At 38.2% G+C, this 26127-nt stretch overlaps 3 protein-coding genes and 1 pseudogene across 6 annotated transcripts in view; 3 read left to right on the forward strand and 1 right to left on the reverse strand.

Moving 5' to 3' along the window:
• The window catches only part of LOC146466314 (uncharacterized), a 119292-nt gene that overhangs the window by 77173 nt on the left and 15992 nt on the right, over nt 1-26127 (forward strand). The window lies entirely within an intron of this gene.
• Nucleotides 4941-11042, forward strand: LOC146466323 (uncharacterized). The gene is made up of 6 exons (XM_085127455.1): nt 4941-5368; nt 6334-6454; nt 7368-7717; nt 8374-8571; nt 9439-9803; nt 9937-11042. The coding sequence occupies exons 2-5, from the start codon at nt 6358-6360 to the stop codon at nt 9766-9768; spliced, it is 975 nt and encodes a 324-aa protein (XP_084983581.1). The 5' UTR covers nt 4941-5368; nt 6334-6357; the 3' UTR covers nt 9769-9803; nt 9937-11042.
• LOC146466324 (uncharacterized) lies at nt 13297-15367 on the reverse strand (annotated as a pseudogene). Its single transcript, XR_014868036.1, has 2 exons — nt 15056-15367; nt 13297-14356 (listed from the first exon to the last, which is right to left on the reverse strand). The product of XR_014868036.1 is annotated as an uncharacterized LOC146466324 (transcript).
• The window catches only part of LOC146466325 (fibronectin type III domain-containing protein-like), a 31230-nt gene continuing 20562 nt past the window's right edge, over nt 15460-26127 (forward strand). For 2 of the 3 annotated variants that reach the window (XR_014868032.1, XM_085127431.1), the window contains exons 1-4: nt 15460-15552; nt 22059-22139; nt 23609-23938; nt 25249-25563. Coding sequence is in view for 2 of the 3 variants with exons in the window: in XM_085127431.1 (XP_084983557.1) it covers nt 22085-22139; nt 23609-23938; nt 25249-25563 (700 nt within the window). In the remaining variant the exon portion in view is untranslated. Of the gene's footprint in view, nt 15553-19510; nt 19535-22058; nt 22140-23608; nt 23939-25248; nt 25564-26127 lie in introns of those variants that run through there. The other variant, XM_085127432.1, reaches the window with a different exon arrangement.

Raw genomic sequence — 26127 nt, forward strand, 5'->3', positions numbered from 1 at the left:
CTCTTTTCTGTCATTTGTATGTCAGCAATAATCGTTTTTTCGACAGTTCTGCTACCGCAAAATTTGTATTCATCGCAAAATGAGCGAAAATTATACCATTGCGAAAAAAAAGGCATCAGGTTGACTATCAATAAGGTTACATCTGTCGCGAAATATCTTCTTATAAAAAGGTCTGATTGGGCTCTAACTATTATATGAGGAATGAATTGTTCTTTTCCTGATAGCTAAAAAATTTTCTTTTCTGTTCCAACGATAGGACTTCAAACGCGTGAATTTTGCCTGAATGTTACGTTACCCTTTCACTCCAGGGATGAACCTACGAGTCATGCCATACGGTTGCACCTTTGAGTCTGAGGATGAACTCTCCAAGTTCGCATGACTGGATGCTAAAAAGTTAAAGCTACTGAGCAGTACTTTCCTGTGGTGCTGTTTATTATATATGCTGTACAAGGTGATTCTTACTTTCAGTCTGGGGATGAAATCCTAAAGTGTGACCATTCAAATGAAAGCTACTGAGCAGTACTTTCCTGTGCTACTGTTTGTTATGCAGTACAAGTTGGTTCTAAACATGAAGTCCAGGCATGAAACCCTAAAGTGTAATAGGGATCTACCTGAATAGATGGAAAATGATTCAGTAACGATTCCAAATTTTGCGACTCCTAATGAAACCCTTAAGTTTAACCATTGAAATGAATCTGTGAAGTTGTACTTCTCTTTGTTTTCTCCTGGAGTGAAGAGGTAAACTTAAGGCTGGAATATAAGTTCACTTTTACCTGATATCCAAGAATTGCGCGCATTAGCACTCAGTCAGACCTTCTTATAAGTGAAACTATGGAGACCATGGCCTAAGTGTTCAAAGTGCAATCGTGCTAATCCAGAATAAGTTCCAATTCTAAATTCAGTTTTCAAAATTTCCTCTATTTCATTTTTGGAATCAGTGATTTATTTTCAACTTAAACATAAATTGGGGATTGTACAACGCTTAATTTTTTATTCAGATTGAAATACTCCATCTAACCTTTTTGGCAAGTGAAACCAAAGCCATAATCTGAATTAACTTGTAATGCCGGCTTTGAACAATTGAACCATCAATTAAGTAAGCTAAAAGTTTCAACAATTAATTATAAACCTCGGTTAACTGATCCCTGCAGTCTTCCATCCGCCTTCTGCAGTCCAGTCCACTCTGTTTACTGATATTGTTGTTGTCTCTTGACTTGGAAATAAAACTTGCAACTAAAATCCAAAACAGAAAACATCTAATTTATAATTTAAATTTAAAAAAATAAAGATTTTCTAAAAAAACAAATAAGGAATGATGGGGTTACCTCGGGGGTTAACTAATTAATATATAACAAAGGGTGTCTCTCTCTCCTAGGCGCTGTGAAAAATTCTTCTAGGTATTAGATGGCACTGGCAAAAAGTTTCAGTTTGTTGGCGTGACAATGTGCACAGGAATAAAATTACATGTATAAGCTCTGGCTAAAACCTTTAACACCCGAATTATATAAAGTATCTATGAAGAAATTTGATTCTGAAGGCGAAAGCGAGAAGCTAATTATAAAAGGTAATATAGTAATTCAAGAATATCTATAATCTTTCTCACTTTCACTCAAAATGTTTCTGAAGATAGGAATTCCCTAACAAAGAAGACTACTCACCTGAGATCAGAAGAATTCTGTCCGTCTGCAAATGTGTCCGTACTAATCACAAAATCTCCTGCATCTAAATAACAAGATATTAAACAAATCAAGCTTTAATGTACTGTATAAAGAGTAATTCCTTAACTGAGTCGCAAATCGTGCATGCAATTGAACACGCTAAATGAAAGGTATGGGTTTTGAAATAAAGGAAGTAAATCCTGTCGCTGAAAATTTCAAGATGCGTGCATGGAAGATTACAAAATGTCCTGTAAGGGTCACGTTTATAAGCTGAACTATACCCCTGTTCTCCCGCCAAAATGCCTTCACCTTTTGACTTGATTTAAGAAAACTGAAAGTTTTCACACAGCTCCATACATCAATTATGTATATATTTTAAAGTTTGAGTCACAAAATGTATACATAATTGATGTATGAAGCTGTGCAGAAATCTTGTCGGGCTTAAAACTGGAACGCCATAGCTTCCAAACCAGTGAAAGTACAATGCCTTTAATACCCCTAACCGCCAGTGGCGGACATGCCTGAGAACTGGATTCCCAGTACAAGCGTTGGTTTCTAAAAGCACTAAGTTTTAGGAGCAACACCATCTATCTACTCCACGTTGCAGAAAATTAAAACACTAGGCGAGGAGAGCCGGTAAATACCTTTAGAATCCTGAATTCTTCCACGTTGAATGTCATGGCACGCCGTCGGTTTCCTGTCATCGATTCAAGAGGGGTTCAAGCTAAACGTGTACGAAGAGAAGTTTGTCATCGCGGAATGGACGACGCTCTATGAGATAAACCGCAACTTTAACATCAGTGTTTTGTAAAATTTTGTCCAGGAAACAACTGTAAGGACGGAGTTAGGTTTTACCGTTGTCCGTCTTGATTTCAAGCTCCTCGTGTTTGTGATAGGTGAGAGAAAAAAAGATGAATAATTTAGCATAATCTACAATTCAGATGTAGTAGCCTCTAGTTCGAATCGCTCAATTCTTTTCCTTTCAGATGCAAATGTAACTCGAAATGCACGGGCATAGACTTGGCAAAAATGTTAACATATAACAACTTAGAAAACGTTCCGGGAACGCAGAAAAAAATGATAAGGGTTTAAATGGATAGTGTTAAGATTTCTCATAAATATGAATAACTACATAAACTTTTTGTTAACAATAGTAGTACTTCACATTTTAATAAAACACGCTTTTTCGACCGAAAAGGAATTTAGAAACTAAATAAATAAATAAAAATCAGAGAACTATAAAAGACAGAATCCTCAGAGTAGGAAGAAATTCAAGCTATAGATGACGATGAGTTCGGGATTTGAGGCGAGCCACTTTTTGGTGGGAGGCGGGCGAATAATCACCCTACAATTTCTGTTGTCCATCAATCGCTTTGTGTCAAGTTTTACTTTCGCTTACATAATTTTCCTCTTCTTTCCCGAATGATCTTTTTGTTTGTTTAAAGAGAATCCCCACTCTTACAAAAAATCAAATTAAATTTTTGGAAATGTTGTCTACATTTCAAAGCTTATTTGAAAAAAGTGGACATAGCAATTTATAATTACTGTTCTAAAACTTGGATTTGATTATCGCCTGTCTTCACCTCTTAAATTTCCCGCGCGCCGCCATTTGGCTTCCATGAGGGGTGGGGTGGGGGGACAATCGGGATGGTAGGGGGTGTCGACAGACAGAGGAGAGCTTGAGAACCAGTGAAGGAACATCGATAGAGAAAAGTAAACAGAGTTTGTCATTTAAAGGAATCAAAAAATTTTTAAAAGGGCTCAGCTCGTATTTCGATTTCATCATAAGATGGTGACTGTTTCGGTCTCTTTCTCGACTAAACGAACAAACGGCGCTGTTAGAAATTTTGGTTCCTGGATACTTTGATCGCATTCAACAAGTTGAATGCAAGAAAACAAAAAGGCATTGATTCTCGCAACCTGTTCTGTAGAATTTTTAAGTGTTTAGATAGTTTTTTTAGCTTTTTGAACTCACATCGTTGATTGACAGAAACACCTGTGTAAAAAATAACTTTTTACTTAGCTTACCTAATATTCTCTTGTATCATTTGCTTACTTAATATCCCTTTGTATTTACTCGCTATTTTATATTTAGTATTTATTTATACACGACCCTTCCAGCTTTCAAGCTTTAAATTTTGTCTGTCTAAATAAAGGTTTTTGATTTGATTTGATTTGAGTTGATTTGAGTTGATTTATTCACGAAGTAGCCCAAGCAACATGTTTTCTATTTTCAAGCGACGTTTCGTTGGCGTTGCCGTCGTCGCTACGTCAAAAGTTCCCTTGATACAATAAAAGTTAATTGACCTTCAGCCTTTGTTGTGCTTACAAAACGTTGTTTAAAATAGTTGTCCTCGCACAAAAAGTTGAAGTGAATAAAAATTACACTGAAGAACATCGAATTGCTTAGAAACCAAGTTGAAGTACTTTTGGATTTCGCTCTCCTTTCAACACCACAGAGACGTGAGTTTTCCTTCTTGGAAGGTAGCAAATGTCTTCTTTCTTTTTTTTTTTTTTAAACATAGACTTTTACGCTGGGGTGAATTAAATAATAATCCCTTAAGGTATCGTAGTCCTAGTAACTTTGTAACTTTATACATCACCGTCTAATTATTGGGGTGTCCGTAATAGCGAGGTGTCCGCTAGGCGAGAGTTGACTGTATTCCTTGCCCATATAGAAAAATTAGGCGACAAGCTCTTGTTTTTTATCGGCTGATAGTTGCCCCGATTTGGTAGATAGATAGAAAGAGCTTGTGGGGCCATGTAAAATCTAACGCTAAAGCTAACTGTAATTAAAGTATAATTTACAATTCATGATTTATTCAAATGATCTATAAAAGAAAATTAGGTGTAAATCAAGTGGTTTTTTAAAATGAGCGATAGAGGCTGCTGCGAAATTGGAATCGTTGAATGCATTTAAGTTACGGAGTTTCCGTTAACAAATCTAGCTTACAAACGCGGAGTAGCTAGGGAAGAACATTTAGCAAGTCCGAGAACTTCAGTTGAGGATTGTCGATTATTTTTGCTGTTCTGCAGTTGAGCCTGGACTAAAAAGTATCTGAATCGCTACAGGCATGGTGACCCACATGATGAAAACATCACTAATCCATGGAAAAATAACTTTGAAGTAAATTGCTCTAAAATACTCTTATTGATCTTTTTTTCAGGTTCAGTGGTAAGTTCGGCAATTTTCCTTACGCACGCTCCAAGGTCATTGTATCGAAAATTAGAATGCTCTTGCAAAGCCAATCAGACTGCGAGTTTTCCTGGCTTTTAAATAGTCGGTCATTGTCCAATGCTAATCCATTTGCAAGGTTTTAAGAACAAAGCAAAGCCTAGCAACATAGTTATACCTCGAAAATATTCCGCAGTTTCGTATTATGACTCGAACACAATAGATTTTATATTATTGTTAAACAGATAACCTGCAGTATTTTATAGCGTATATTCACGTTTAGCTTCGAACATAATACTCGTGGGAAGCGGTTTACATGGACTATGAGAATCAAATCTAGGCTTGAGGTCTATTTATTTATCTAATAACCCGCTGATATCCAAAAATAACAGTTGAATTGAATATACAGCGCTGACATATTCAAATTAAGCAAGCCTTCTTGGAAAAAGTCAGATTCTGAGCGTACGATTTATATAGAAAGAACTTCGACAATGGGCGGACTTTAACCAACTTGACAAGTCAACAAATAATTCAGGTAATAACTATACTTTTAAAAAGATTATATGGTACTAAAGGGTACGTTGATTGTGTATAAGGTTTGTAGACATCTGAATTAAGAAAACGTAGTTAAGTCCGTCATAGGCAATCAACTCTCTTGATGCAATCACCTTAAATTTCCGTTTAAATAAGTTCTCAGTCGTTGACACGACATGTGTTTCTGTCGAGGGACTATCGGCTGATAGCTGCCTCGTTGAAATTTCAAGTTCCTAACACCCAAGAAGCGAAGCTTTGAGGGCTCCGAGTTTTAAGAACGTCACATTTCCAAGGGGCAACTACTATGAGATCGATAGTCCTGTGACAGAAATACTGACTGTTGTTTTTATTTATTGTTTACAGCTAAATATTCTTCCGAACAAAAGTCACTAAGACTGGCCTTTCGAATTTACAGCTCACAATTTTGACCTTTAAGACGAAAGATTGGAATGAAAAAGGCGAGCGAACATACAAAAAAAAATAAAAAATACAATATAAACCAACCTGTTTGCTAACGGAATTGAAGCGGAATAATCGGGGGGAGGGGGGGGGGGGGGGTTGCGTGGACGAGAATTGTCCATTCAGGTTCGGATATTACTTAAACAATAGAGGAATTCTGTCGAAGGACTATGGCTGATAGTTGTTCCGCGGAATTTTGACGTACTTAAAACAAATATTAGCCCGAGAATCGAATCTATATGCTAGTTGGAAGAATGGATGATAGTACCCGCTTGCTAAAAAAAACCCGTCACATTCATTCTTCGAATTCTGATTAGCCGTGAAAAGCTGGCATCTCGCATAACTAGCTCACCAATTGGATGAATAAAGTTAACGTACATGATAAAATAAATAATACAGGAAAACGAAATTAGAAAAATTAGTGGGAAGTTATGTTTGTTTGTTTTTTTCGCTCACGAATACAATTCCCAAATGATAAGCTTCCTCGATCCTTTCTTCAAATTTCAGATCGCAAGTTGTCTAGTAACAGATATGTCTTCCAAGATTTTGCTAGCTGCAGCTGCAGTTATCGGAACTGCAGTATACATTCTGGTTTGGACACAACTACCTTGCTACAATTCCAGAAGAGGTAGGGGAGTTACCATTGTTACTATGACCTGTTTGTTTAGATCTGTTTAGTTATGACTGCCAACAAGGAACCCAAGCTCACAGCTTGTTCTTAATAATCTGTTGGACGTTTTAAAAAGGGGGAAGTATCACGCAAATTTGCTGTCATTTCAAAAACCAACAATGCTTGTCTGTCAGCAAAAACAAAAAGAAATAATTGTCAAGTTTGTTATAAATAAAAGCCAATAAAACTGTCGATTAGCTCCTCTGGCCAGAGACAGAGTAAGCCAGTATGGATTGAAGCTTGAAAAATGTTAGGCTGTTTTTCAAGTTCTCGCATTTTTGTTTCCAAAATATGATAGAACAGATCACGAGTTGTTCCTTTCAAGAATTGAGTTGATTTTTTCCCTTTCGTCATTCTAGAATTATTTGGCAGCTGTTTGAAGGTCATTTCATCATTTCTAACAAAAGATACCAAAAACCCCATGATACTTCCCTTTCAAATAACCCGGACACTGTTCGAAAAGAGTAGGGGAAGTAGTCCCTGGTGTGGTGGTCTATCTCTATTTCTGTTTTAATCCGTCTTTCAAATTCATGCGTGGGTTGGGTGGGTGGGTGAGATCAAAATATGGACTGATAGCGGCTGCCAGTGGTGCCTTTACATGCTGACGTCCGATCTCACCCCACAGAAGAATTGTAAACCACTATGAGGCTATGTGATATGAACGGTGTATAAAAACATTATCAAAACAATTTCCACTAGAAAAATGGTGAATTTGCCTGAAAACGAAAAATAAGAAGAAACGAAAACGAAAACGTTTCAATGTTTACAAACTACATTAAATGTTGCTCATATATGTGTCTTTCTTGGGTCCCACTCGGTCTCAAAGTCATTTTTCCGGAACTTTAAGTGAATATGGAGCTTATGTTTCTAGTTCTACAGATTACAAATCGGCAACGCCGAATAGACGCCGGGATTTACGACAAACTGAAAACGTTGCTGCTGTTTATTGGCTACAACAGAAGTCGCCACACCTTATTGTCCTCCCTGCTAGATGCTCATCCAAATGTTATCATTGCTAATGACTTTAACATACTAAAAGAATGGATTCAAAACCCGCTACTGTCTCAGAGGTCCAAATATTACATATATGAACTGCTGCTTGCCAAGTCTCGATATGATGTCATGTTTGGTGTGCGCTCGCGGCCAGTAGGCGATAAGCCTGTGAAATATCACTACAACGTTAAAGACCAGTGGCAAGGGATTTACAACAAAAGTATACAGGTGGGTGAGGTAAATACTGAATTTATAAAACAATTATTGGCCGTTGTTGGGATGTAACTCTTTATAATAATGCATCGTTCAACCGGTCCAAATTGGCGCTGGAAGTTGAGAGGAAAAGTCTATGGAATTTACCCCGAAATGTGAGAACAATTTTGTATGACCTGTTATTATCCATGGAATGAAATAAATAATGTATATGTATGTTGTTAGGACAATTTTTAATAGCCACAAACACTATTTCTTCGAACGCTTTCCACCATTTTAAATAACGGAGGTCATTTTAGATTTTAATACCAAAGACTAAGACTAAATTGAGTCGCCACAGTTTTAGGTAAGATTTTAAACACGCGGCCTCCTTTTTTTTACTATTGTAATTCTAGTTAGGTAGATAGATAATTAGTTGATAATGATAATAATGTAATTGATGGAACTAGAGTGTATAAATAAAGTTATCCTATCCTATCCCATCCTAACCACGAATTTAACCCCGACGATCACCTCCGTCACTTTTATATGGGAGGCCCACCTCTCCCCCCCCCCCCCCCCCCCTCGCCTTTGGGATCTTAACTCGGTACGTATATATTCCCATTTCATACAACTGTCCACTAAAAAGACGGCAGTAACTATATTACCTAAGAATTCAATATTTTACGCAGGTAATTGGGGACAAAAAAGCCGCTCAAGCTTCACGACTTCTGCTGAAAACTGAAGGCATGGAAGCTTTAAAGAGACTGCAGCAGAAAATTGGAGTTCAGATCAAGTTTATTCACGTTATTAGGAATCCTTTTGACAATATTGCAACAATGGCTCTGAGACGAGCGGACGAGAGGAAAAAAGGACAAGAAAACCTCAAGGTTAGTTAAAACATTAACCATTTTGCTGTTGTAAACGAGCTTTTCATGGTCGCCATGTATTAGTCCTGGATGAAATACGACTAGACATGTTCGAAGTTTACTTCGTCGGTCATGATCAGGCAGTTTTTAAGATCCAACTAAACTTTCAAATATTGCTAAACAGCATTTGCTGGTTAACCAATGTTAGCACCCTTAGGCTATGTTCACACTTGGTTCAATTAAGGACGGTGCCCGAATGTGATTATTGCTGCCGGAGTACTAATGTGAACGCACCCTTTTATCGAGTATCCTCGCCAGAATTCGGGCACGGTGATCGTGCCCAAGTACAAGGTCGAGACCTTGTATTTCGGCACTGCAGTAGGCACCGTTTCCCGGTGTGCATGCGGAATTTTTTTTTTGTGCCCATTACCCAGGCACTAGTAGTCGGGCACCAAAGGTGCACATAACCTTAGCAAACATTTAACAATATTGGCGTGATGGTTTGTACAACATCAGAAAGCTTACACAGTGCTTTCATTTTTCCCACTAGCTGTCCCTTATTGTCCAGTTGCCCAGTTGTCAATCAGCTATGCTCTGGCATTTTGAGGTTTACTAACCAAAGTTTTTACAATAGAGTTCGAATTATCGGGGTATGTTTGAACCAAGGAAAAGTAAAATCACCTCGATTTAGCGACGAGTTCGAGTTTACCGAGTTATGGTCAGCTGAAATTAAATGACTGAAGGAAAAAAAATAGAGTCAAACCAAAACCAGGAAAATATGATTTTGTTTGAGTTAGCAGGGAGTTCGAGTCGACAGGGTTATTTTGTAAAAGATAAAAAATCAGTCTTACATGCACTGATGCCATGGAATTGTTCTCCCTTTTTCAGGTTAACTATTCAAGCGAACTTGACGGTAGTATAACAAGTTATAGCAAACTCGCTCAAGGAAGTTTCAAGGTAGCGAAGAAGTTTCCAGGACGCGTACATACCGTAGCAAGTATCGATGCAATGACGAACACTAAAGAAACGCTGACCAAGATTTGCGCCTTCCTTGAAATCACGTGTTCAGATAACTATCTGGATGATTGCGCATCAATCGTGGATCCAGCCCCCTCTAAAACACGACTTAATGTGGAGTGGACTGGCGATCAACTTAATCGAGTGAAGAAGCTGATAAAGCAATTTCCATTTCTTCGACGATATTCTTTTGATGATTGAGCGAAAACGTTTATAGAAAGTTATATATACGAATAGTTAGCAAGAAATGTTTGTCAAAAAGGATAAACAATGCCTTCTAAATGTTTCTTCATTAAGTCAGTTTTACAGTGCAATGGGACATTTCCAAGTTGCTTTAAACTCATTATGAAAGCGAGGCTAAGTGCAAAGCTTTTCACGGAAAATTCTCACGGAAAATTTTTGTTGACTTATAAGAAAGAAAACTAATTTTCAACTGAAAAGCTTTCCACTTAGCCTCGCTTTCATAATGAGGTTCAAAGCAACTAGAAAATGGTCTATTGAACCTTCCAGAAAGAGTATGAGAATTTGGAGCATGAAAAGTTTGCGACGTAATAACGAAATGAACAGTAGCCAACATCAGCAGTCTTTGCAATTATTATTCAAATTCAGAATTTCGGGGAACTGAAATTGTATTACGCAGGATTTCTGCGATGAAACAATGCAAGGCGCTACAGAAAAACCAATCGAAAAAGTTGAATTTCTTCGAATTCCGCAATCTCGCTATCAGAGTCCTCAGGCTCTTTGGCCAGTGGTTGGTCGCCAGGAGAGAGCCGTTACGTAGCTATATACAGATCAGCCAATCAAAAAATTTAAATTTTTCCAAATTCTCCAGAGTCTCTCCTGCCGCCCACTCGCTGACCAAAAAGACTGATGACTTTGGGTACGAGATTGCAAATTCCGCGGAGTCTCTCCTGATGGCCAACCGCTCGCTAAAGAGCGTGAGAATTCTGAGCCCTTGATATATGCCCTTAGTACATGCTTGTTTGATCAGTTTCTAGCGCGTGTCTGTGGATGCAATCCTTAAGTTTTATCGTTTAAAGGAAAGCTACTGAAATACTTTTCTGTAGGGCTGCTTTAAGCTAAACAAATTAGTTCTAACTGTTGAGTCTGTGGATTAAATTAGTCTTAAAGTGTAACCATTCAAATGAAACTGCGCAGTGAGCAGTTCTTCCCTGTGGTGCTGTTTATTATGCTGTACAAGGTAGTTCTAACTTTTGAGTCTGCAAATAAAATCCTAAAGTATGACCATTCAAATGAAAGCTACTGAGAAGTACTTTCCTGTGGTGCTATTTATTATACAGTACGAGGTCAGGGCTTTAACTTTTGAGTCTGTTGGTAAAATCCTAACGTGTGACCACTCGAATGAAAGCTACTAAATACGGTACAGTTCCTGTGGTTGTCCTGTATATCACACATGCCCAATATTTATCAATAAACTTGTTTTCAGCAAATAAACTAAAAATTCCCTTTTGCGTATTTTTTTTAAGAGGTTTCCACAACACTAAGGGCGCTTTCCATTCGACCAAAAATTCCGGAATGAAATTTCGAGTATTCCATGTGACGAATGGAACAGTATATTCCGGTTGGTTTGAACCGAGCCGTCCCAGTCCATCACGAACCAATTTTCGCGCGAAAATACCAAATAAACAGGGGAATAAAATAATGGCGGACTCTTTGCCTATTTTACTTGCCTTAGAGTTGCTCGACGACTATGAAGTCGAAATTAGCGAAATATTGGACGAGGACGACGAAATAATGCTGTTTAGTGCGGGTATCTCCTACATGCGTAGGGATTTAAACCGAGCCCGCGACTACTTTGAGAGCACGATACCTCTCTATTTTCCTGACGAGTTCAAGGGGCACTTCAGGATGACTAGAGAAACTTGCGAGCTGTTCACTCGCGCCGTCATGCCCACAGGAAGGATACCACTTGGGAATGGATCTGGGCGAGCTGCCATCCCACCCCCAAAACAAGTTTTAGCTTTCCTCTGGTGTATGGCTAACCAAGAGCCTGCTCGAGCAGTGGCAGACAGGTTCGACATTACACTGAGTAGCGTGGACCGGGTTCTGAAGCGAGTATCACAAGCGGCAATTGATCTTTCAGGTCAATTTATCAGATGGCCTAATGGTGAGTTTCTTTAGTCAGGCACAGAGCAAAAGTAAAAGATAAATTGGCAGACTAGTTACTTTGACAATCGTTTTACAGCAAATGAAAAGCTCGCCATACGAACCAGCTTTGAAGACGAAGGGGGATTCCCTGGCGTCATTGGTTTGATTGACGGTACTCACATCCGGATCCGGGCCCCAGAAGATGACCCAGATGCATATATAAACAGAAAAAAGTTCTTCTCGTTGAATGTGCAGGTAACAGAAAAGCAAGTATTCATAAATATAATTTAATTGAAATTGATAATACAATGAATTCCTCTCACGGGGCCCTTTATTTACTTCCTCAGCTTGTTTGCGATAACAATATGGTTTTCACTGATGTTCTGGCTGGATGGCCTGGATCAGTCCATGACTCCAGGGTGCTTCGTAATTCTGAGCTCTTCCACACGGCAGTAAATAAGTTTCCTGGAGATACTCATCTCCTTGGAGATGGAGGATATCCATTATTGAGGTGTGCATCAGTAAAAACCACTGCCGACTTACCAGACCTATTGATAGTAGTTCTCTCCACTCCCTACTTAACTGTTTTTGGAGTACATTTAATGTTGATGAAACTACCATACACTGTATGCTATGCTTTTGCCAGTAAAAAACTTTTACTCTTTGAATTTCAAATTTAGAGCTATTACTTAATGGCTGTGATCTGGGTAGCCCCTTTAGCTACAAAATTTCCTGGGAGGGGGGGGGGGGGATACTTGGGTTCAGTTTTGCTGGGTATGTGCGCTGGCCTCTCAGAGCCCCTGCCCCATTATAGTCTATTTTGTGGCCAGTTATAGACCCCATCTTAGTGACTTTTCCTAACTAAGTCACTTTCTATTTATTCATCTACTTTCAATAACGGAATGTAATGCGAGGTGATTATTACATTTAATAAACAACAACTTTCTGAACTTTTTAACCGAGACCATTTTGAAGCCCTACTTAATAGAATTTTCTCACCCCAAAAATCCGAAAATGTGCCACCCCATTCTAGTAACTCTATTGAAAATGCAACCCCATTCTAGTCCATCCAGGCGTGAAAATGGGACCCCATCCAGCGGCACATCCCCATTAGCCTCTTATAAGGAAGTACCCCCCTCCCCCGGGCAATATTGCGATGGCCTAAAGCATGAGTTTTGCTTCTAGATGGCTCATCACTCCTTACAGGGATAACGGTCATTTGACTCGGCAACAGAGAAGGTTCAACACAGTCCTTTCATCACTGAGGCAGAAAGTGGAAAGAGCAATTGGACTTTTGAAAGGGCGATGGAAGAAACTCCTTTTCTTGGATCATATGGATCTACAACTGACAGTTCATCTGATAATATCGGCTTGTGTACTTCACAATTTTTGCATTATCCATGATGATTTTTATGATGGCTATATTGATGATGGCGACTTTGGTGATGATGATCCTCATGACAATGGGAACCAACCAGATGAAAGAGCTGAACAAAAAAGGACCCATCTGATGAACACTATTTGTACATAAGTAACAGTAGTTTAATAACTCAAGCAGAATAATTAACAACCTCATCATTATTATTAGTATTTCCACTATGTTGTGATGAATGTCAAACCCTGGTTTAATTTTTCTTTCAGCAGGAATGCTTTAGAATAAGCAACAAACAAATTGTACAGTTCATTTCCATCCAAGTAAGGGGAATAGACTCAAATACAAGCCCGGCCTATTGTGTATATTTGACTGTCCTCAGCAACATTGACTATTTATGGTGTGGTGGAAGACATTTGGCTGTGAAAATGGGCTATAAGTGAGAAATGACACATTTGAATGTCTGAGATTTTTTAAGGGCTGGGAAGGCTTAGATAGGGAACAGACCATTATAAATAAAATCATAACACAACACTGCAAAGAAAAATGTCCAGATGCAGTAGAATCATGACAACTTTAAGCAAAAAATAATATTCAACATATTGAGATTCTACACTGCAGAACAAGGCTTAACTCAGCTATTTCTTTTTTAGAACATCCAAAAGTTGGCCAAAAAGTTCTTTTTTTTCTTTCTGCATCTCTCTTAGTAAGGAGATTTTTTCTTCTTCTACCTTCTCTCTCTTCTCTGAGTAGGACTGCAAAAATGTAAGCATCTCAGCCGCTGATGAGTGGCTTTTTCTTTTTCTTACTCTTTTATTTCCATTCTTTGCTCCCTCCAGACTATTGCCACCTTCATCATCTTCAAGCTCATCACCATTGTCATCACATTCTGCAGTTGAATCACTTTGGCTTGACGAAGAAGAGGCTGCACGTGCAAATGAAGAAGAGGCCACACGTGCAACATCAAAGGTGTAGCTTGGATTAACTTTGCGGCTCTCCCCAATACATTCTTGTAGACTGTCATAAATTTACACGTTTGCCTTGCTTTTCCTGTTTGCTTATTGTTATCTTCAACTTGTTTAAACTTTGCAACAAGTTTATCCCACTTTCTTATACACTGATCAACAGTTACTTTATACTCCGAAGTTTCATTAAAGTGGTTACAGATTTTCTGGAAGACATCCTTTTTTGTTGTCTTTCCTTTCTTTAATAGATGTTTGAATTGACCATAGCTTTCAATGAGCAAGCGGACATGCTTATCATCCCACTTTTGTAGGCTCTCTGGTGACTCTGTTTCAGTTGCTGCATCTACAGAAAGCAAAGTCAGTTAAAGAAGCAAGAAATTAATTAATTAGTTCCCTTATTTTAAGTAAATAGGTATGTCAAAGAATGAAAAATCATTTGTTTACAGCATGTATTGGACAATTAAGTTATCTGTTTAGGCATGCTTTAAATCAATGGTATGTGATTCAGGAGATCCGAGTTGACCTTAGACTTAATATAAAGTTCATTGTGTGTTTTAAAAAGAAACCTAAAACTGATGCAGCAGGTATAGATCAGTTGAAATTAAACTACAATAACAGCTTGTAAGTAAGCTAGCGACTTGAAATTTGAATTTCTAACATATTAAATATACATTTCAAAGTTAGCAGAGCATTCATCTCATTTTTCGCTCGCCCTGAGCATTGCTAGTACTAGTAGGGAAAATATTAATTCAAGCTTAATAAATAAACTTAGCAAATTGAAGCTCCTCATGCTTTCTAGTTGTGAATCCATCTACTCTTTAATATTATCCGTTTCACTTAGCTCGGGAACAGTACATGCACTGTAATAATTATAGGCATAAAGAATGCGAAAAGAAAACGTTGACGCTACAAAATATATGCATTAACACTCCTAACCCAGTAATGGCGGGAATATTTGCCTTGCAATAGGAAGTGTGCTCGTCGCTTATCACATTAATTTAAGACATTGCGCGTAGCTTATATGCATTTTCGCACTACTTACCAAAGTTTGCCGTGGCCGCCGTGCAAACGTGGTTCAAAAGAACATTCAAGTCATCTGTAGATCGCATGCAAGCGGAACACTGATATTGAGCAGCCATATTGGCAGCCATGTTGAGTTCGATTTCCGGACTCTGAGAAACTGGGCGCGAGCAGGAATGGTCGAATGGAACGGAATTTTCCGGTTATTCCGATTTTCCGGAATTTTAGGCCAACCTCGCGAGGTACACCCAAAATTTCGGAATGAAATTCCGGAAAATGTCTGTTCCATTCGCTACAAAACCCAGAATTTCCGGAATTTTTGGTCGAATGGAAAGCGCCCTAAGAATTTTCGACACTTCTACACGTCATGTAATTTAAGTTCCACTTCGTCAAAATATATATGCTGTGCGCTGCGCATGATCGCTACATTCTGAACAATCTTCCACGCTTTGGACACCTTGCACGAGAGTAGGTTTCGCTTGAATTAGGACATAGTCACTCTTGGATGCCTGTTCAAAGGTAAGCGATGTAATTTGGAAATAATTCGCTTGAGATTCTAAGGTAGGTTTGAGCCAGTTGATGTCATCAATGTAATTAGAGCGCACTTATTCTGTCGAATCGTAAAGTGGGCTTGTTCATCGGCAATCAGCTTTCCGGATAGTAAGGGTAATTAGACTTTGAAGGTTTTCATGTGTTAGTTAGTCATTTTCTAGATCTAGCTAAACCTAATCCGCTGCAATTTCACCATTTCCAAGACTTTAATACTCGAGAGTCACTCCTGCTCGTCAATATCAAAAGGGAAGTTAAGTTTTACAATGGAACCTCTACTCACGGACATTTTTTTTATGCGGACACATCTCTAAAACAGGCAGTTCACTTAGTGCCTGAGAGACCGAAATCCATATAAAGCCTACTTCGTGAGGATTCTGAGCCCTTGATATTTGCCCTTAGTACATGCTTGTTTGATCATTTTCTAGCGCGCGTCTGTGGTTGCAATCCTAACGTTTTATCGTGTAAAGGAAAGCTACTGAACAATACTTTTCTGTAGTGCTGCTTTGCGCTAAAACAAATTAGTTTTAACTGTTTATTCTGTGGATTAAATTAGTCTTTAAGTGTTACCATTCAAATGTAACTTCGCATTGAGCAGTTCTTCCCTGTAGTGCTGTTTATTATGCTGTACAAGGTAGTTCTAACTTTTGAGTCTTTAAATAAAATCCTAAAGTATGACCATTCAAATGAAAGTTACTGAAAAGTACTTTCCTGTGGTGCTATTTATTATACAGTACGAAGTGGCTCTTACCTTTGAGTCTGTTGGTAAAATCATAACGTGTGACCACTCGAATGAAAGCTACTAAACACGGTACAGTTCTTGTGGTTGTCCTGTATACCACACATGCCCAATATTTATTAATAAACCTGTTTTTAGAAAATAAGCTAAAAATTCCCTTTTACGTACTTTTTAAAGAGGTTTCCATAACACTAAGAATTTTCGACACTTCTACAAGTCATGTAATTCAAGTTCCGCTTCGTCAAAATATATATGCTGTGCGCTGCGCATGATCGCTACATTCTGAACAATCTTCCACGCTTTGGACACCTTGCATGAGAGTAGGTTTCGCTTGAATTAGGATATAGTCACTCTTGGATGCCTGTTCAAAGGTAAGCGATGTAGTTTGGAAATAATTCGCTTGCGAACCCGAAGTAGGTTTGAGCCAGTTGATATCAGTAATGTAATTAGAGCGCACTTATTCTGTCGAATCGTAAACTGGTCTTGTTCATCGGCAATCAGCTTCCCGGATAGTAAGGGTAATTAAACTTTAAAAGATTAAATGTGTTATAATTTGTTAGTCATTTTCTAGATCTAGCTAAACCTAATCCGCTGCAATTTCACCATTTTCAAGACTTTAACACTCGCGAGTCACTCCTGCTCGTCAATATCAAAAGAGAAGTTAAGTTTTACAGTGGAACCTCTACTCACGGACCTCTCTTTTATGCGGACACCTCTAACACGGACAGTTCACTTGGTCCCTGAGACACCGAAATTCATATAAAGCCTACTTCGTAAGGATTCTGCGCCCTTGATATATGCCCACAGTACATGCCTGTTTGATCATTTTCTAGCGCGTGTCTGTGGATGCAATCCTAAAGTTTTATCGTTTAAAGGAAAGCTACTGAACAATACTTTTCTGTAGTGCTGCTTTGCGCTGAACAAATTAGTTCTAACTGTTAAGTCTGTGGATTAAATTAGTCTTTAAGTGTTACCATTCAAATGTAACTGCGCATTGAGCAGTTCTTCCTTGTAGTGCTGTTTATTATGCTGTACAAGGTAGTTCTAATTTTTGAGTCTTTAAATAAAATCCTAAAGTATGACCCTTCAAATGAAAGTTACTGAAAAGTACTTTCCTGTGGTGCTATTTATTATACAGTACGAAGTGGCTCTTACCTTCGAGTCTGTTGATAAAATCATAACGTGTGACCACTCGAATGAAAGCTACTAAATACGGTTCAGTTCTTGTGGTTGTCCTGTATACCACACATGCCCAATATTTATTAATAAACCTGTTTTTAGAAAATAAGCTAAAAATTCCCTTTTACGTACTTTTTAAAGAGGTTTCCATAACACTAAGAATTTTCGACACTTCTACAAGTCATGTAATTCAAGTTCCGCTTCGTCAAAATATATATGCTGTGCGCTGCGCATGATCGCTACATTCTGAACAATCTTCCACGCTTTGGACACCTTGCATGAGAGTAGGTTTCGCTTGAATTAGGATATAGTCACTCTTGGATGCCTGTTCAAAGGTAAGCGATGTAATTTGGAAATAATTCGCTTGCGAACCCGAAGTAGGTTTGAGCCAGTTGATATCATTAATGTAATTTGAGCGCACTTATTCTGTCGAATCGTAAACTGGTCTTGTTCATCGGCAATCAGCTTCCCGGATAGTAAGGGTAATTAAACTTTAAAAGATTAAATGTGTTATAATTTGTTAGTCATTTTCTAGATCTAGCTAAACCTAATCCGCTGCAATTTCACCATTTTCAAGACTTTAACACTCGCGAGTCACTCCTGCTCGTCAATATCAAAAGAGAAGTTAAGTTTTACAGTGGAACCTCTACTCACGGACCTCTCTTTTATGCGGACACCTCTAACACGGACAGCTCACTTGGTCCCTGAGACACCGAAATTCATATAAAGCCTACTTCGTAAGGATTCTGCACCCTTGATATATGCCATCAGTACCTGCTTGTTTTGATCAGTTTCTAGCGCGTGTCTGTGGATGCAATCCTTAAGTTTTATCGTTTAAAGGAAAGCTACTGAACAATACTTTTCTGTAGTGCTGCTTTAAGCTAAACAAATTAGTTCTAACTGTTGAGTCTGTGGATTAAATTAGTCTTTAAGTGTTACCATTCAAATGAAACTGCGCAGTGAGCAGTTCTTCCCTGTGGTGCTGTTTATTATGCTGTACAAGGTAGTTCTAACTTTTGAGTCTGTTAATGAAATCCTAAAGTATGACCATTCAAATGAAAGCTACTGAGAAGTACTTTCATGTGGTGCTATTTATTATACAGTACGAGGTGGATATAACTTCTGAATCTGTTGAAAAAATTCTAACGTGTGACCACTCGAAAGAAAGCTACTAAATACGGCACAGTTCCTGTGGTTGTCTTGTATACCACACATGCCCAATATTTATCAATAAACTTGTTTTCAGAAAATTAGCTAAAAGTTCCCTTTTGCGTATTTTTTAAGTGGTTCCCATAGCACCTAAGAATTTTCCACACAATGCATCTACAAAAAAGAAATGATTTAGAAATACATGAAACAAGAAATATGAGTGATAGGAACCGACGTTTCGGTGCATCTTGCGCCATTGTCAAGGTACATAATTAATGATAAAAAGCGGTTTGTAAAGGCTAAGTTGAAGCGAATTTGCATAGCATAGCGGCAAGCTAATTACTTAAATACTTTCGCACGAAGAGAATCGGACTGCACATTCAATGTTGGTTTAAGCTCTTGAATATACAACATTTCATTGGTCACACTTGAATAAATAAACAACACAATGCTGGGTTTCAATGTGCTCAAGAAATGCATGAACAAATTTGACTGCCTTGTCAATGAAATGTTGTATATTCAAGAGCTTAAACCAACATTGAATGTGCAGTCCGATTCTCTTCGTGCGAAAGTATTTAAGTAATTAGCTTGCCGCTATGTTATGCAAATTCGCTTCAACTTAGCCTTTACAAACCGCTTTTTATCATTAATTATGTACCTTGATAATGGCGCAAGATGCAACGAAACGTCGGTTCCTATCACTCATATTTCTTGTTTAATGCATCTACACGTAACGTAATTCAAGTTCCGCTTTGTCAAAATATATATGCTGTGCGCTGCGCGTGATCGCTACATTCTAAACAATCTTCCACGCTTTGGACACCTTGAACGGGAGTAAGTTTCGCTTGAAATAGGACATAGGCACTCTTGGGTACCTTTATAAAGGTAAGCGATGTAATTTGGAAATAATTCGCTTGCGATCCTGAAGGAGGTTTGAGTTTGATATCATTAATGTAATTTGAGCGCACTCATTCTGTCGAATCGTAAAGTGGGCATCGGCAATCAGCTTCTCGGATAGTAAGGGTAATAAGACTTAAATAACGGTTTTTAATGTGTTAGTTAGTCATTTTCTAGCTAAACCTATATAATCCGCTGCAATTTCACCATTTTCAAGACTTTAACATTTGAGAGTTACTCCTCTTCGTCAACTTAAAAGGGAAGTTAAGTTTTACAGTGGAACCTCTACTTACTTTTATGCGGACACCTCTCTAACACGGACCGTTCACTTGGTCCCCGAGAGACTGAAAGACTACTTCTCTAAATTGGACACCTCTATAATGCGGACGCTTATAGCTGTCCTCTTAGTGTCCGTAATAAACTGGTTAGACTGTACTTTGATTTTATCACGATCTTGTATGTTTCAAGTTCATTGGGTTATTTTACACCGTGAACGGGGCTTCGTCCTTTGACCTAAATTTTCGCGGTTTTCATCGGCCCGTGACCGCACCTAGGCTGCATTTCAAACTCTTCTATTAAAAAAAAAAAAAAATACATTGGAACTTTAAAATATGATTTTCGAAAAAAGTTAATCCAAGGATATCTTCAGGCGAAATATAAGAAATTCGACCAAGGGGTCGCTGAAATGCAGTTCTCGATTCTTACCGGCAGCCGCTCTTAATACGGAGAAGTCTATTGGTATGATTTCCTTTCCAAATTTGAAAAAAACTCCGCACCCTCTAGGCTAATAACAGCAAGTTCTTACATTACCTCCAAAAAGCAAAAGATATTGCATTTGCTCGCATCTCTTTGACTTATTTTACTAAGTTTGAGTTTAATTTACTAATTTAGTGTGAGGCACGCAGCGTTTGCAAATTGCGGGTTGACCTTTGACAAGCCCAATGAAAGACTTAACGAAAAGGTAAATATTTCTTTAATTCAGACCTGTACTTTTAATTACTGTTCCGCTTCCTTGACCGATATTTCAGTCTTAGCCGAGATAGGGCAATATAACCAGTAAAGTTTAACAACCGTTGATCCACTTAATGGAATTAAACTTACTTATTTGATCGAAATCGTGATCTTGTTCTTAGTAAAAACGGAATACACTTGCTCGGAATGAAGTTGATTCGAACTGACGTGCAATTGCACAATGATTGTTATAATTGCGAAAAGGTGTACAGTCTAAAATATTGTCCAATCATATAATACTAAAAAAAGTCTAAAAATTTCGGCAGTGTCTGGAGCGGAAATTACAACACGTTTATGGAAAAGATCATTCTTGTGCAATCATTGTTCATGAATTAAATGTTCCTTGGCGTGACGGCACCATTACTGTATTCCAGGTGTTCTGCAAAGAAGTTACAAGACTTTCACTGATTTTATCTTTCTGTTCCTTTTACGCTCAATTTAGCTCTTATCAAATGTTCTGAGAAACGAGGACCACAGTTTGTTATGAAATTGTTATTTAATCCTAATATTTAATAGCACGCATAATATTTTCACTGTTGTCCATATAATTCTTATTGCCACAGTTGGGAAAAAATGCGTGACCATCGATGGATATAATGGGTCAGTTATTAAAAGACAGTTCAGACGGTGTTTAACAAAAACACGTTCTAAGCCATTTTCAATTTTACCAACAGTCATATCTAAACATTGTCTGATCTGCCGTTGACGATAACAAGAAGGCTTGCATCCCAGACTAGAAAAACTATATATCTTCTCAAAATAAACCACTTATAATCAGATTTGGAGGCCCACTGATTGTCTTAAGTCGCAGCCTAAGTTAGTCTCTGTTTACTGAATAATTGGCCCAATGTCTTTATTAGCACACATCTTAATATCCGCTGGATCGCGGGTATAAAGTGATCCGCTCTTTTAACCACCGAGGACTTCATGTATTAGGACATTTTCCGCGATTATTTACAAAGTGCAATGGCCCCTATGTTAAGAAAATGCGTCAAGCGAATAGACCATTTCCGAGTTGCTTTGAACCTCATTATGAAAGCGAGGCTAAGTGCAAAGTTTTTGTTATGAAAATCAGTTTTCATTCATATGCAAACAAAACTAATATAAAAAGTTTTGCACTTAGCCTCCCATTCATAGCGAGGTTCACAGCAACTCGGAAATGGCCCATAAAACATCAACTGAGGCTATTTAACAATTAGACGGCGAGCTCGAGGTTTCTATCGGCTTTCAGAGGGGATAGAAACCGAGAGCAAGCCGTCTAATTGTTTTAGCATTTCTCAATGATCGATCTATGAGCCCAAAAAAATCTTTTTATTTCATAAATTTTGATATATTTGTGCAATGATGTATGCTAAATCGCGCGCGCACTGACAAACTGCCGTCTATCGATCGATAGACGGCACCTGTGTAGCCAATCAGATTGCGCGTTACGCGATAGTCGGTCACTGAGGTATGCTAAGTGTTATTATATGCATCTTTTGAATATTCTTTCTCTTTGCAGGTGCTGATTCCGTCTGGTTTTTCACAATGACGTGGATTCCTCTGATAGTTTTCACTTTCTGCCTCTTTACTCTGGCAAATGGTAATTAAATTAGTATCATTTTAATACAGAAATGGTTTGCTTTCAATTCGCCTTCTCACTCCTTCGAACATAGAGGATATTACATGACCGCGCGGAGATACGAAATTTCTCTTCGAGTGTTGAAAAATATTATTCAAGGCGAGATAAATACCAATAAAATACCAAATTATTGCAAAAGGCAAGATTTATTATGTAACCATAGCAATGGTGATCTTTTCACGTGTGAAAATAACGTTATTTTCCTGTGTGAAAGCTCAACTGGTATTTCATTAGTTTTTATATAATAAAGAACGTTTTGTGTCCCAGGTAATGTTATTTTCCTAGTGAAAGTGCATTGGTCGGTCTGTTAAAAGAACAAAGAGTAGTGTAGTAGGGACAACGGTCCCCTTATTAATGTGGCGAAATCTTATTAATTTGCTGCAGCATAAATTAACGTCGTGACGTCATAGGCTATTGTGTTTTTTCACAAAAATGATGACATCATCGTGGCGCACATGACGTCACAACACCCTCCCCTGCTGGAAGATGTATAGTAGTATAAGAATGAGAGTCCTTCGCCATGTGGTGGTGGTGGAAGTGACGTCCCAATATCCAGGGGGTTGACGTCATCAAAAAATTAGATCATCATCTAAAAATAGCATAGTAACATCATTCGGGTTTTTGCTGTCATCATAAAACGGTGATTTCATAGTTTAAAAAATAGATGAGCGACGTTATACAGTTATTTTTTTACCATAGCTGTTGATAGATTTTTCATTATAAATATATGATAACTTTTTGGATATATTAGTATGGGTAGTGCTTTCTCTTCGCCTCAAATCTGGTTACGCAGGTATCGCCTAACAGCTAGAACTAACATTGTTCCCTCGAATGAAACCAGGATCTACAATTTTTAAGCTAAACAATCTGCAGTTGGAAGTCTTTTCAAAAGTTAATTTAGGGAGATTAATACAAAAAAAAAAAATGTAAGGTGTATTGATTGGTTCTGGATAAAGTGAAATATTGCCTTGTCATTGTTCTACTCGATTTTTCTCTATATTTCCCTCAAGGCTGGAAAATAATGAAAAAAAAATGGATGTGTGTATTTTCCGCCTAATTACTAAAAAGTTTCTTTTTAGGTTGGGCTTTGTTAGGGATTAAACAATTAAAACAGTCTTTTGTTGTCTTTGTTTATTATCGCCAGTTGTTGTTTTTTCAAAATCTTTGATTTCACCTTGATTACCGTTTTCAGAGTTATCATGTCCCAAATGTACAAATTCTCTAGACTTCTCGCATAGTCACCAAAAAAGCTCAAAAATTCAAACTGGGGAACTCCTCCCGCATCTCTGTTTTGTGTTATTTCCGTTGCTTGCCTGTATTGGGGAAATCTGGGACGGTCGAGATACTTCAGGAAATTGCCCATCGCCTGGGAGTTTTTGAAGAGGCGAAAACGTAGCTTACGTGTATGTTGGATAAAATCTGTTTTCCAGGTCAACAATCACCAAAACCTCCTCCTCCACAGATCACAAACTTCTTGAAGCATGATTTGATTAACCCAGAGCAGGTGATGTTTAGAAAGGACAATGCACTTGTTTTGCCGTGTGGTGCAATCGGAAGCAACTTAAAATGGTCTTGGAAGCACAACGATACATTGATTCCTGAAGACGAATTACAGTTTGGTAAGCGAAGGCTTGGTGACAATGGTACCTTGACAGGCAGTTACCTTGGTATAACAGAGAGTGGCAGTTATCAGTGCTTCGTCAACGATACTGTAACTAATGTTCAAACGTTCAGCAGGAAAATACAAGTTGCTGTTACAGGTAACACACTGGGTTGCATTTTTTTTTTAATTATTTTTTTCCCATAGCAGGACGTACATGCACATGTTTCCTTCCAGAAAGGACAGAAAATGTCTTTTTTAATGTTTTGATTGGGTATATTGCAAAATTGGACAAAAACAATTTCATTCATCAGACAATCTGGCGACCTATGGCCCATAAGAGTCCTAACTTCTGCTGCCCATGCTAACCTGTGGAAATGTGACAGCCCCCCTCCCCCCCTCACTCATTTGTCAACCTCCATGTACAAGGGCATTTGTCTTTGATGTATGTTTTTTTTTCATGTTGAGTGATATTAGTTTAAGTGTGTTTTGCACATAATTTTATTTTTAACGGAATTTGACGTGTAAGCAAACATTATGGCCCGACATAATGTAATTTATATCGAGGCGTGGTGTTCACGTGATAATCCGGTGGAGGTGGGTCGTACCAGGTGCGGATAGCACCGTAAGTGTAGCCAATGAGATTAGAGCAAATGATAAGCGTGGTTATGACATAGAATTTTGCCGAGGTAGTCTTCCGTCTTCTCCTCGCCATCAGATTGAACAGATCCTCAGAAATCTCTTTCCCACCTCCTCCCCATTTTCACCTGGACAGAGTCAACCCAGGCGAAATTTTGTCGCCCTATTTATCAACAGGAGATTGTACTTTAATTTTCATTGCTGTTTTATGAGTTTGATAATTTGTTCAATTAAACTTGCCACAAACCGTAGCCAAATTTATTACAACAAACTTGTCTTTTATTCTCGCTTCTGGGAAATCTGCTAGTAACTGTGTTTTCAACAAAGTTCGCGCTTTAACTGCACCTTATGTTTAATGAGAACATGCCTCTATATAAGATTTGCTGTAAAAAGTTTGATCATTGCTGTGCTAAAATACACTAAATACATGTGGTTGAATTAGTATTAACAAAAATTAAATTATTAATAATTATTATTGTTGTTATCACCATAAATTTCTCCTCCAAATTTGTCAGTGGCCTTTTTTTTTTGCAAGTTATAGTACAGTGCAAATGTAAGTTGACAGTCTCGATTCGAAACAATCCTCGAACCTCTAAGTTATCGAGTATCTAGTCTTGAGTTTTGAGTTTAGAGACGCTCGAAGAATTTATCGAGGATCTCTATGGCAGATTTCCAGAAAACGATAAATTTCTCGAACCTCAAACAATAAAAAAGCACAAAAGCGATTTTCGCATGGATCTTGCATGTAGTCTCTTAGTTTGGTCGAACGTTGAAGTAAATCAAATCAGCGACACTGATTGTTCGATATATAAACCGCCTTTTTTTTGACAGTTGTGGGAGAATTTACTGAAGAAGGTAAAAAAGATTGGCCTGATCAGCAAATTACTCTTGGCAGGACTCAAACCTTCAAATGTCCTGCCCACTTCCCCAGTAATCTGGTTGACTACACTTGGACAGGTCAAGTCATTAAGATCCAGCTGCAAATGAATGAGCGACGAGCAATTAAACCAAATGGTGACCTTGTCTTCTTGTTTGTTACCATGAAGGACGTTAATGACATTGAGGGATTAGGTGGTATCCAGTGCACCATGTCAGCCGCAAACACGTTTTACTCCTCTGGTGCCCTGACACTTACTGTACCTCCAGGTAATGTTCAAACAACTGTTTAAGATAACTTATTATTCCACTATTATGTTATTTCACCAAATAAAGTCAAGAGAACGTGCTAAATATGAGACCGTAATACACTGTAGTGTCCCGGTTTGACCGGTTTACAACAGAGCGAATACGGACAGAAAAGGCAGAAAAAAGGAGCAACAACGGCCGGACTGGACGAAGAATAGTTTTTGAAACGATGCCAGCTCGAAAACAAGTTTTTAGCATGCCAATCACTTGTCATTTATCTTTTCATTTTATCGAATCAAATTAAAGACATTTAACTGGCTTTCTGCGTTGTTTACGTCATTCGTACGCGCCATATACCGATAGACAGTTAATGCCGGGTGTATTTCAAAACTGTTACCAAAACAGAGAAGCCAAAATAACAAAATCTTTTTGTAGTGGAATAATAAATCTCTTATTCGATGGTTTTACATATAATACAGTACCGGACAGAAGAAACCTAACAGAGAACGCGTTACTGGAAAATTAGGGAACGCAAAGTGGAACGCTTAGGGAACGCGAAAAATTACAGTACCGGACAGAAGAAAC

This window comes from Pavona decussata, unplaced genomic scaffold (genome assembly GCF_977016875.1).
Source record: "Pavona decussata unplaced genomic scaffold, jaPavDecu1.1 SCAFFOLD_145, whole genome shotgun sequence".
Classification (NCBI taxonomy): Eukaryota; Metazoa; Cnidaria; class Anthozoa; order Scleractinia; family Agariciidae; genus Pavona; species Pavona decussata.